Here is a 12289-nt window from a genome sequence, read left to right as displayed (position 1 = left end):
TGTGTGCGCGGGTGTGTGTGTGGAGGCCAGCTGTAGTTCTACTCAGCTCTTAATGTAGTCCTGCTGTAATGAACTGCTCTGCTCACAGCAGGGGGGGGGGTTTGCACTACTCAGCCAGTGCTCACCATACTAGCACCATGCTAGCATCCCGCCCCCAGGCCTCCGCAGTGTAACTCCCGGTAACAGAATGAGCTCAGCCCGGAGCTGTCAACAGGCCATTACGGCCACGCTGACTATTATGGACTGGGGAGGTGTTGGCAGACGGGCAGGAATGTGGCTAGCATGCTAGGAGCTAGCCCTAGCAACGCTGGGTTTAGAACTCGGAGAACGATGGAGGCGGGGGCTGGAGAGAGGGGCAGGCCTCATGGTGACCCGTGACCCCTCCTCAGAGAGAGGAGACACAAGCTCAGGGTGGAGGGGTTTAACCTATATCGGCTTAGGTTACTCTAGGTTATATAGAAGTTAAAGGTATAGACGTTTTGGTTACATAGAAGCTGAATGTATAGACGTATAGGTTACATAAAAGTTAAAGGTATAGACGTCTAGCTTATATAGAAGTTAAAGGAATAGACGTCTAGGTTATATAGAAGTTAAAGGTATAGACGTTCAGGTTACATAGAAGTTAAAGGTATAGACGTCTAGGTTATATAGAAGTTAAAGGTAAAGAAGTCTATTATATAGAAGCTGAATGTTTCCTGTAAAGGCCTGGTGTGTTTACCTGGGCATTGCACCATCACGTCATGCTCATTAGACGTGACTATCCCCACACGCACGCATGCACAGTTTGCACACACACACACACACACACACACACACACATGCACACGCACACAGGTGAGGTAGTGTTGAAACAAATGTAGAGCCGGTATTAACACGCTCCGTGGCGATGGTTACACATCATTTAGTCTGCTGACAGCACACACACACACACACACACACACACACACACACACACACACACACACACACACACACACACACACACACACACACACACAGTGAGAGAGAAACCGGGGGGACAAAGATGTAGTGTGAATACTGGAGAAAGGGGAGTGGGGAGACGTTAGGGAGGTATGTAGTCACATGGTGCAGTAGAGAACCCATCTACTGAGCTGGTTCCTTCATGAAGAATCACTTTGAGAAGAGACCATTTCAGAACTCTGGACTAAACCATTTCATAGCTCTGGACCAAACCATTTCATAGCTAATTAACCTTCACCATTTAATAGTCTCTGGTGTGACCTGGTCTAGTGGATCCCTGCTGGTCTAGAGGATCCCAGTGGATCCCTGCTGCTCTAGTGGATGCCTGCTGCTCTAGAGTCCACACAGGGAGGTCAGTGTCTGTGTTAACGTGACGATCAGGTACTGAGACGGGGCTTCAGTCTCCCTGCATCTCCGTGACGATTCCTCAGCTCCGTCAGCACCACCTTATTGGACCTGAGGCACCTGCTCCTCCGTCAGACCAGAGATAAGCGGAGGTGAGGAGAGGTGTCCCGCCCCCACACCTCCTTGGGCGTGGCTCCTCTCCTCTCCTCTCCCCTCCTCCTCTCCTCTCGTCCTCACACAAAGAGAGGCTGAGAAGCTCGGACAAAACACACATTCAGCGTGTCAGGAATGCATGTTCAGGAATGCATGGGTGTGTGAGAGCATGTTCACACACACACGCGCACACACACACACACACACACACCTGGGCTCAGGTGAGTCATCCGCCTGGGGGGGGGGGAGGGGTAGTCCCGGGGCATAAAGAGCCTCATTGTTGGCCGGTCGCTCCAAGCTGAGCTCTAAACTGTCCAATACTCCATAATCCTCCAGTTTAATACAAATGATGACCGTCCCGTAATGAGGACCTGCACATGGCGGATATCACAGGTCCACCAGTGGAGAAGTGTTGAAAAGAGAGATTTGACTGCATGGGAGACGTCCTCCATTATCTCCAGCGTTGACAGTCAGGAGGTTCTGGGCGCGGCCGGCCATGGTTTGATTCCTCCAGGTGAGCAGCTCGTACCTCTGCTGCAGGAGTCGTCCAGAAGCTGAGTTTTGTTCTTTTATTTATTTAACTCTGAGGTAACGAGCCTAGACTAGCCTAGGTCTAGTTAGTTATCTACTTAACTCTGAGGTAACGACGTTAGACTAGTCTAGGTCTAGTTAGTTATCTAATTAACCCTCAGGTAACGAGGTTAGACTAGTCTAGGTCTAGTTAGTTATCTACTTAACTCTGAGGTAACGACGTTAGACTAGTCTAGGTCTAGTTAGTTATCTAATTAACCCTCAGGTAACGAGGTTAGACTAGTCTAGGTCTAGTTAGTTATCTACTTAACTCTCAGGAAACAAGGTTAGACTAGTCTAGGTCTAGTTAGTTATCTACTTAACTCTGAGGTAACGAGGTTAGACTAGTCTAGGTTTAGTTAGTTATCTAATTAACCCTCAGGTAACGACGTTAGACTAGTCTAGGTCTAGTTAGTTATCTAATTAACCCTCAGGTAACGAGGTTAGACTAGTCTAGGTCTAGTTAGTTATCTACTTAACTCTCAGGAAACGAGGTTAGACTAGTCTAGGTCTAGTTAGTTATCTACTTAACTCTGAGGTAACGAGGTTAGACTAGTCTAGGTCTAGTTAGTTATCTACTTAACTCTCAGGTAACAACGTTAGACTAGTCTAGGTCTAGTTAGTTATCTAATTAACCCTCAGGTAACGAGGTTAGACTAGTCTAGGTCTAGTTAGTTATCTAATTAACCCTCAGGTAACGAGGTTAGACTAGTCTAGGTCTAGATTCTAGGAGGCGTGTCTGGCGGTGTTCATGTTCTGAGACAACACGCTGTGGAACTGGAGCCCAGTGCTGAGGATGTGTTTGGATACGGTGACGGTGTCAGCCGGGTGATGGATGGGTGCTGTCCTGCAGCTGGGAGTCCAGGTGTTCATTAAGGGGCTCAGGTCAGAGTGTCAGTCAGGCGTCGCCTGTCGAACAATAAGGAACGGGGGTAGTGCTACTGGGGGTCTGGAGAGGGTCCGGATGCGGCCTCTCGGTTTATCTGATGTGGCGGCGGCCATTTTGTGCGTCAGTTAGAAAGCAGTCGGGCATAAAGGTGGAATAACTTTATTATTCTTAGTTTGGTCGAAAAGGGTTAGCCATCACGAAGATAAGTACAAACAGTGCAAGTGCGGCGTTGGTACATAGCATGGCTACATAGCATGGCTAACTAGCATGGCTACATAGCAGTACGTATATGAAGGCAACAGTGATTTGGCAGGATGTCTCATGGTCATCGACTTTAAAGAAATGTTGGCCACCTGACGATGGTGACTGTGTGGATCCCCGTAGGTGTGTTGCTCTTCATGCTGACATAGTCTTAAGAGCCTGGTCATCTGGACTTCTACTCAACACATGGTGGCTTGACCCCCAGCAACGGAGGGTTGACCTCATGGGGAGAGTTCGGACAACGACGGTTTGATGCAATAAAACAAAACCGCTGTCACTGGAATGTAAACAGATAGCATGGAGGAATAATCCAGCAGAGCAACAATCACTGATCTGGACGAGAACACACCCTCCTGGGGGTTGAGTGGACAGTAGCAGCTCTTCAGGAGGTCTGAGGAACACAACATGTTACTGCTACAGAGCGCTATGTTATACAGAGCAGTGTGTTACAGAGCGGTATGTTACTGCTACAGAGCGGTATGTTACAGAGTGGTATGTTACTTCTACAGAGCAGTATGTTATACAGAGCAGTATGTTACAGAGCGGTATGTTACAGAGCGGTGTGTTACTGCCACAGAGCGGTATGTTACAGAGCGGTATGTTACTGCCACAGAGCGGTATGTTACATCTACAGAGCGGTATGTTATACAGAGCGTTATGTTACAGAGCAGTATGATACAGAGCGCTATGTTACTGCTAAAGAGCGGTACGTTATACAGAGCATTATGTTACAGAGTGGAATGTTACAGAGCGGTATGTAACTGCTACAGAGCGGTATGTTACAGAGCGGTATGTAACTGCTACAGAGCGGTGTGTTATACAGAGCGTTAAGTAACAGCGGTATGTTAAAGAGCGGTATGTAACTGCTACAGAGTGGTATGTTACTGTTACAAAGCGCTATGCGTTATGTTACAGAGCGGTATGTCACTGTTATGTTACTGCTCCAGAGCAGTATGTCACTGTTATGTTACTGCTCCAGAGCGGTATGTCACTGCTAAGTTACTGCTCCAGAGCGGTATGTCACTGCTAAGTTACTGCTCCAGAGCGGTATGCTACTGTTATGTTACTGCTCCAGAGCGGTATGTCACTGCTAAGTTACTGCTCCAGAGCAGTATGTTACTGTTATGTTACTGCTGCGGAGCGGTATGTCACTGTTATGTTACTGCTCCAGAGCGGTATGTCACTGTTATGTTACTGCTCCAGAGCGGTATGTCACTGTTATGTTACTGCTCCAGAGCGGTATGTCACTGTTATGTTACTGCTCCAGAGCGGTATGTTACTGTTATGTTACTGCTCCAGAGCGGTATGTCACTGTTATGTTACTGCTCCAGAGCAGTATGTTACTATTACAGAGCGGCATGTTACTGGTATGTTACTGCTACAGAGTGGTCTATGTCTGTTCATCTTGATGTTTCAACAGTCAAGCCGTTCTCACCTCGTTTTTCTGGGAGTTCTGCATCCGCTTGCGTTTCCTGGCGAGAGCTTCCTGCTTCTTCCTCTCGATGTCAGCAGCCGAGCACCTGGAGATCAACTGAACGCTCACCTGACCGGTCGACACCGCTGGAGACCAGAGAGCACATGGTGATCAGCGAGAGGAATCAAGAGAATAGAGGATACCAGAGAACAAATGGAAATCAGAGGAGACCGGAGACCAGAGGATATCAGAGAACCAATGGAAATCAGAGGAGACCAGAGACCAGAGGAGATCAGAGGAGACCAGAGACCGGAGGATATCAGAGAACCAATGGAAATCAGAGGAGACCAGAGACCAGAGGAGATCAGAGGAGACCAGAGACCAGAGGATATCAGAGAACAAATGGAAATCAGAGGAGACCGGAGACCAGAGGAGACCAGAGGACACCAGAGACCAGAGGAGATCAGAGGAGACCAGAGACCAGAGGAGAACAGAGACCAGAGGAGACCAGAGACCAGAGGAGACCAGAGAACAAATGGAAATCAGAGGAGACCAGAGACCAGAGGACACCAGAGACCAGAGGAGACCAGAGGATATCAGAGAACAAATGGAAAGCAGAGGAGATCTGAGGAGACCAAAGATCAAAGGAAATCAGAGGAGACCAGAGTAGAGCTGTAATCGGGCCTTAAACGTTAGGCCAGACCCGGCCCGAGCCCGAATGACCTCGGTTTTTTCAGAGCCCGAATGCGTTAACAGCCCTACATATTAAAATATGCATCTAAACTAAAATCTAAACTAAGACAACATAAAATTTAGATTAGACTAAGACAAACGAAAAAGGGACTTGCTTGCGGCCACCTCTCCACGACCACCAATACGAATATAAATAGGCCAACGCGCCAATGAACATTAGTCTTTCTTAACAAATTAAATTACAATTCTCAATTAAGATGGGTATTTGGCATAAGTAACAAAATAACGAATAATAACTAAATTGAGATAAAGGCTCCGCTGGATTGCTTTGCCACTTCTCTCCACAATTCGGCCTCAACGCGACAGTGAACAGCAGCTCAAATTGAATAAGAATGGCATTTAAGAATAATGCCAACATTAGCCTATATAGGCTACACTGTCTATCTTTGTAGGCATGGATTTTGATGCTGTAACAAACAATGTGACAATAGGTTGTTAGGCACTCGTGGCTGGTGGTGAACAGCTTCGATCAGCATGCCTTGTCAGTGATGAATTCCTGTTATTTTGCTGTCATACTTTAACAGAACGCCGCATTTTTTTGCAATTCACATAACCTTTTCCACGCCTCAGACTTTGCTTTCTTTGGTGGTGCAATCAAAACGTAATCTCCAGAGGCCAGCCTTTGATTCACCTTCAATCTTTCTCGCGCTAAGCGAAATTCATCACCTGACCGCTAATTTACCGCGCAAGCCCGAGCCCGGCCCGAGCCCGTGTAAAATGACAGCAATTAGAACGAACCCGACCCGACCCGTCGGGTTTGGGCAAAGATCTTCAGCTCTAGACAAGGGAACACATGGAAATCAGAGGAGGTCAGAGGAGACCAGAGACCAGAGGAGACCGGAGACCAGAGGAGACCGGAGACCAGAGGAGACCAGAGACCATAGGAGACCAGAGACCAGAGGAGACCAGAGGAGACCAGAGGAGACCAGAGGAATCTAGAGACCAGAGGAGACCAGAGGAATCTAGAGACCAGAGGAGACCAGAGGAATCTAGAGACCAGAGGAGACCAGAGACCAGAGGAGACCGGAGACCAGAGGAGACCAGAGGAGACCGGAGACCAGAGGAGACCAGAGACCAGAGGAGACCAGAGACCAGAGGAGAACGGAGACCAGAGGAGACCGGAGACCAGAGGAGACCAGAGACCAGAGGAGACCAGAGACCAGAGGAGACCGGAGACCAGGGACCAGAGACCAGAGGAATCCAGAGGAGACCAGAGACCAGAGGTGACCAGAGACCAGAGGTGACCAGAGACCAGAGGAGACCAGAGACCAGAGGAGACCAGAGGAGACCGGAGGAGACCGGAGACCAGAGGAGACCAGAGACCAGAGGAGGCCAGAGGAGACCAGAGACCAGAGGAGACCGGAGACCAGAGGAGACCAGAGACCAGAGGAGACCAGAGACCAGAGGAGACCAGAGGAATCCAGAGACCAGAGGTGACCAGAGACCAGAGGAGACCGGAGACCAGAAGAGACCGGAGGAGACCGGAGGAGACCGGGGACCAGAGGAGACCAGAGGAGACCAGAGACCAGAAGAGACCGGGGACCAGAGGTGACCAGAGGAGACCAGAGACCAGAGGAGACCAGAGACCAGAGGAGACCAGAGGTGACCAGAGACCAGAGGAGACCAGAGGTGACCAGAGACCAGAGGAGACCAGAGGTTACCCAGCAGGTCTGGAGGAGTACACCAGAGACCCTGTGGCTTACTGACCTTTGCTGCTGATGGCGGAGGACTCTGAGAAGTGCCTCTTGAATGTTGCATGATGGGAGTTTCCTGAGGGTCTGGAGGTCACCGTCTGCGGGCGGAATGTCCCTGGAGCGTCTCTGAGGTGACGTGGTCCAACATGGCTGCCGGGATGGCTCTGAGAGAGAGCTGATTGGTCGGCTGTGACCCCAGCGCCCTTCGTCTGGACGTCCCCCCCCTGGCCGCTCGCAGCCCTCCCGCCGGCCACCGGGGCCGAGTTAGAGCGCCTGTACCCGCACGCCAGCGGCTGGCCCGCCCCCCATGGGGGGGCGGGCCCGATGGCCACCGGCGTGGTGGAGAGGCCCCGCCCCCGGGCGGGCGTGCTGGGGTGACCCCGCCCGCAGGGAGGGGCCTGAGGGGCCTGAGGGGCCTGAGGGGCCGAGGAGGGCTGGCTGTTGGAGAACTTCTCTACGTCCTCACACACCTGGAGCAGCAGCTGGTCGTCTCCGCCCTCGTCCCACCAGCCGTCCGGGGCCCCGGGGCCCTGGACCGCCGCGCTCGACTGAGGCTTCACCGTGGTTACCGGCTTCACCGTGGTTACCGGCTTCACCGTGGTTACCGGCTTCACCGTGGTTACCGGCTTCACCGTGGTTACCGGCTTTACCTTGGTTACTGGTGTCACCATTGTTAGCGGCGTCACCGTGGTAACGGGCTGCCTTTTGACAGGTTGAACTGCCTGCAGATGCTCTGACCTGTGATTGGTCAAGGCGGGGGGGGGCAAGCACTCTGACCCTTGATTCGTCAAGGCGGGGGGGGGCAGGCGCTCTGACCCGTGATTGGTCGAGGCGGGGGGGGGCAGGCGCTCTGACCTGTGATTGATTGAGGCGGGGGGTGCCAGACACCTTGGGTTGGACTCCAGTCTGAAGGTGCTGCGCTGGGGGGTCCTGGGTCCGGGACGGCCGCCCATGGGTCCGGGAGTCCTCCCCTGGGGTGGGCAGGAGGAGTCGACCCCCGGGGGAGCCCCTGAGGTCGTGGCAACCACCAGCGAGTCGTTCATCAGGTCATCGTCCTCCCAGTCGTCCTCAAAGTCATCCTCAAAATCCTGGACCACCGACCCCGGGCCCCGGACCGCCACCCCCGGGGGCCGGTCTGAGGGCCTGAGGGGTCCCTGGCTCAGGGGCCCGCTGACCCCCTGGCTGAGGGCCCCTTGGCTGAGGGCTCCCTGGCTGAGGGGCCCACTGACCCCCTTTCTGAGGGGCCCGCTGAACCCCTGGCTGAGGGACCCCTCGCTGAGGGCCCCCTGGCTCAGGGCCCCGCTGACCTTCTGGGTAGAGCTGTCGAACAGTGCCCGGAGCTCCGCCTCCACCCGCTGCGACTCGGAGGGGGGGGGAAGCGGAGGGGGGGTTGCGGCCAGGTTGCTGGTGGGACGGGGGTCATCAGCCAGGTCGCCGTGGGGACGAGGGGCGGCGGCCAGGTCGCCGTGGGGACGCCGGGCAGCGGCCAGGTCGCCGTGGGGACGGGGGTCATCAGCCAGGTCGCCGTGGGGACGTGGGGCAGCGGCCAGGTCGTCGTGGAGACGAGGGGCGGCGGCCAGGTCGTCGTGGAGACGAGGGGCGGCGGCCAGGTCGTCGGAGCGCTCCATGTTCCGGTCGAAGGCTCGGGCCAGCTCCACCAGGCCGTCCACACTGCTCTGCCTGGGGAGAGAGACACATCAGGACCCCCATTAGATACTAGTTATAGCTCGATTAGGAATCAGACCTGGCCAGGAGGAGGGTGGGGTCCTGCCCCAGGAGGACTAGAGGTGGACTCTGACCTGACTGAGCGCCTGCGGGCGCGGTGCGTCTGGGGCTCGGGGGTGCAGGACACCCCGCAGTCGCCCATCCACTGCAAGAGGGGCGACGGCGCCGGCCGGACGTCCTGCGGGCATCGGACACACGGCCGTTAGACCAGCCACCATGACACCTTCACTGCCCAGAGGCGGCCTGATGCTAGGCGCAGTGTGATGCTAGGTGGTGTGTGATGCTAGGTGGTGTGTGATGCTAGACGCGGTATGATGCTAGGCGGTGTGTGATGCTAGGCGGTGTGTGCTGCTAGGCGCAGTGTAATGCTAGGTGCGGTATGATGCTAGGCGGTGTGTGATGCTAGGCACGGTGTGATGCTAGGCGCGGTGTGATGCTAGGCGGTGTGTGATGCTAGGCGCAGTGTGATGCTAGGTGCGGTGTGATGCTAGGCGTTGTGTGATGCTAGGCGGTGTGTGATGCTAGGCGGTGTGTGATGCTAGATGCGGTGTGTGATGCTAGGCGCGGTGTGATGCTAGGCGCAGTGTGATGCTAGGTGCGGTATGATGCTAGGTGCGGTGTGATGCTATGCACGGTGTGATGCTAGGCGCAGTGTGATGCTAGGCGGTGTGTGATGCTAGGCGCGGTGTGATGCTCGGCGGTGTGTGAGGCGAACCCGGTGGACGGTAGCTGTACCGACCTTGGGGGCGATGCGGTTCACTATGTCGGATATCTTCACCATCCTGGTGGTCCTGGAACCCCCGCCTGGAAACACATGAGAGCAGCTGATCGTACAGGCTTCATTGCAGCACCAGCATTCTGTCCCACCCCCCTGTGAGTGAGGGTACGTACTGGGGCCGGGCTGGGTGGGGGAGGTGGGGTCCCAGATGATGTCCTGGGTGACCTCGTCCCCGGGAGAGTCCCCGCTAGTCAAGACCGAGTAGCGATCGCAGGTCCATCGTCTGGGGGTCTGCACGGCTGAGACAGAACACTCAGTCTCCTGGTACAGTACTATTCTTCTGGTTTAGTGCTAGTCTCCTGGTACAATATTAATCTTCTGATTTAATACTAGTCTCCTGGTTTATTACTAGTGTTGTGGTTTATCACTAGTCTCCTGGTACAATGTAAGTCTTCTGGTATAGTATTATTCTTCTGGATTATTACTAGTCTCCTGATACAGTACTAGTATTCTGGTTTAATACTAGTCTCCTGGTACAATATTAGTCTTCTGGTAGTATTATTCTTCTGGTTTAGTACTAGACCTCTGGTATAGTTCTAGTCTACTGGTATAGCATTAGTATTCTGGTTTAGTACTAGACCTCTGGTATAGTACTATACCTCAGGTATAGTACTATACCTCAGGTATAGTACTAGTCTCCCCTCCTGGTATAGTATTAGTCTTCTGGTATATTATCAGTCTTCTGGTTTAGTACTTGTCTCCTGTATAGTATTAGTATTGTCTCCTGAACAGTATCAGTCTCCTGGTACAGTATTAGTCTAGCATCAGTCTCCTGGTATATCCTTCTAGTATTAGTCACCTGGTATAGTATCGGTCTAGCATTAGTCTCCTGGTTTATCAGTCTAGTATTAGTCGCCTGGTATATTACTCGGCTGGTATAGTCGCCTCTTTGGGGGGAAGGTGTTCGTGCGTCTTATTCAACCCCACCAACTTCTCACCTCTATATGTACGCGATTGGACGAGCCCCTGTATTTGGGGCTCCGGTCGGACCTCCGGATGTTGGGGGACGAGGGTCCCTCTGGACCCCTGGACCTCCGGAGACCGGGACCGGGACATGGTCATGCCTCAGTGGGACCCCGCACGGTGGACTCTGAGGGACCGCCGATTAAGTGTATTCTCCGGGGGGCGTGGAGTGATGTCGGACCGAGTAATCCTCTGTCAAGATTGTTGTTTACTACCAACTTTGTAAAAGTTGTGTTCATTCAACCGATATCAGCCATGCGGGTTCATGACGTCACGGACTACGGGTGCCCGCGTGTGTCTTTAGCGCAACGTGTCATGGACTAAATATTGAACATGTTATTGCTACAACTCCTAGCACTGCGACCAGTAGGCTGCTGATACTGGTTGAAACGATTTAACGATTTAAACACACACACACACACACACACACACACACGCACACACGCACACACGCACACACGCACACACGCACACACACACACACACACACACACACACACACGGCTCGGTTGGTGGTAAAATAGTATTATAGTGCTGTTGGTAAGACAGTAAAGTGAATCTTTATTGTTGAAAGAGTATGACGCTGACCCTATTCTTAAGTAACCCAAACAACCTCACCCTATAGAGACAAACACACAACCACAGACACACAACCACACAACCTAACCCTGGAGACTTGAACACATCAACGGACAAACACACACACACACACACACACACACACACACACACACACACACACACACACACACACACACACACACACACACACACACACACACTTACACACAACAACACACAAATAAACACACAACCTTACACTGAAGACCTCAACGCACAAACATACAACCACACACACTCAACCTAACCCTGAAGACATTAACACAAACACACAGACACCCCCAGCCAGCTGCACTGCTGAGTTCTAATACCGTGTTTACTTGTTTACTGTCTTGGCTTCCATGGCGACCAAAACAGACGTAAACAAATAAGAGAACACAGGTGAAAGGTGGCGTCGGTTGGCATCCTACCCAGTGTGCCCCTGGCGGGCGGGGCATCCTACCCAGAATGCCCCTGGCGTGCGGGCGCCCTCTGCTCATTGGTTACGGCTGGCTCGTTCACAACCAATTAGAGCAGAGATTGTGGAGCGGTTCCAAGGATGGGTATTGTAGTGAAAGTTAAGATCTGACGGCTAATTACCCCAGCAGCTGCTCGTGTGGACCGGGGGGGAGGGGGGGAGGGGGGAGTAGGGAGGGCTCACCGTGGGCGGGTGCCAGGTGATGGGGGGGGGGATCCTTGGCCAGGACCACGTCTGTTTAAATAATGATCCTCTCAGACGGCCCCCGGCTCCGGGCCCAGGGGCCGGGGGCCGTCTGACAGAGCAACGCTCCCCATGTTGAGCCCCTGTCCTGGGTGTGCCAGGTCCCCAAGAGGTGGACCGAGTCCAGGGCAGGGTCCAGGACCCACGAGGTGGACCGGGTCCAGGACCAGGTCTAGTACCCTACGAGGTGGACCGGGTCCAGGTCCGGGTCCAGGAGCCACGAGTTGGACCGGGTCCAGGACCAGGGCTAGTACCCTAAGAGGTGGACCGGGTCCAGGTCCGGGTCCAAGACCAGGTCTAGTACACCACGAGGTGGACCGGGTCCAGGTCCGGGTCCAGGTCCAGGAATATACCCTACAAGGTGGACCGGTTCCAGGTCCGGGTCCAGGTCCGGGTCTAGTACACCACGAGGTGGACCGGGTCCAGGTCTGGGCCTAGGACC

At 53.4% G+C, this 12289-nt stretch overlaps 1 protein-coding gene across 3 annotated transcripts; it reads right to left on the bottom strand.

Annotated features, from left to right (window-relative positions):
* Positions 1-3083: 3083 nt before the first annotated feature.
* Positions 3084-11747, bottom strand: LOC132473166 (proline-rich protein 36-like). 3 transcript variants are annotated; one of them, XM_060073160.1, is made up of 7 exons: positions 10502-11747; positions 9677-9802; positions 9525-9589; positions 8860-8963; positions 7074-8740; positions 4635-4759; positions 3084-3590 (listed from the first exon to the last, which is right to left on the bottom strand). In XM_060073160.1, exons 1-7 carry the CDS (start codon positions 10623-10625, stop codon positions 3582-3584), a joined length of 2220 nt encoding a protein of 739 aa, XP_059929143.1. In that variant the 5' UTR covers positions 10626-11747; the 3' UTR covers positions 3084-3581. The 3 variants fall into 3 exon arrangements, with proteins under 3 accessions (XP_059929143.1, XP_059929144.1, XP_059929145.1); XM_060073161.1 differs by having other exon boundaries at positions 3084-3476; XM_060073162.1 differs by having other exon boundaries at positions 9677-9794; positions 10502-10636.
* Positions 11748-12289: the final 542 nt, after the last annotated feature.

The sequence above is a fragment of the Gadus macrocephalus genome, chromosome 15, assembly GCF_031168955.1.
Source record: "Gadus macrocephalus chromosome 15, ASM3116895v1".
NCBI lineage: Eukaryota > Metazoa > Chordata > Actinopteri > Gadiformes > Gadidae > Gadus > Gadus macrocephalus.
This window is presented reverse-complemented; position numbering and strand designations above follow the sequence as displayed.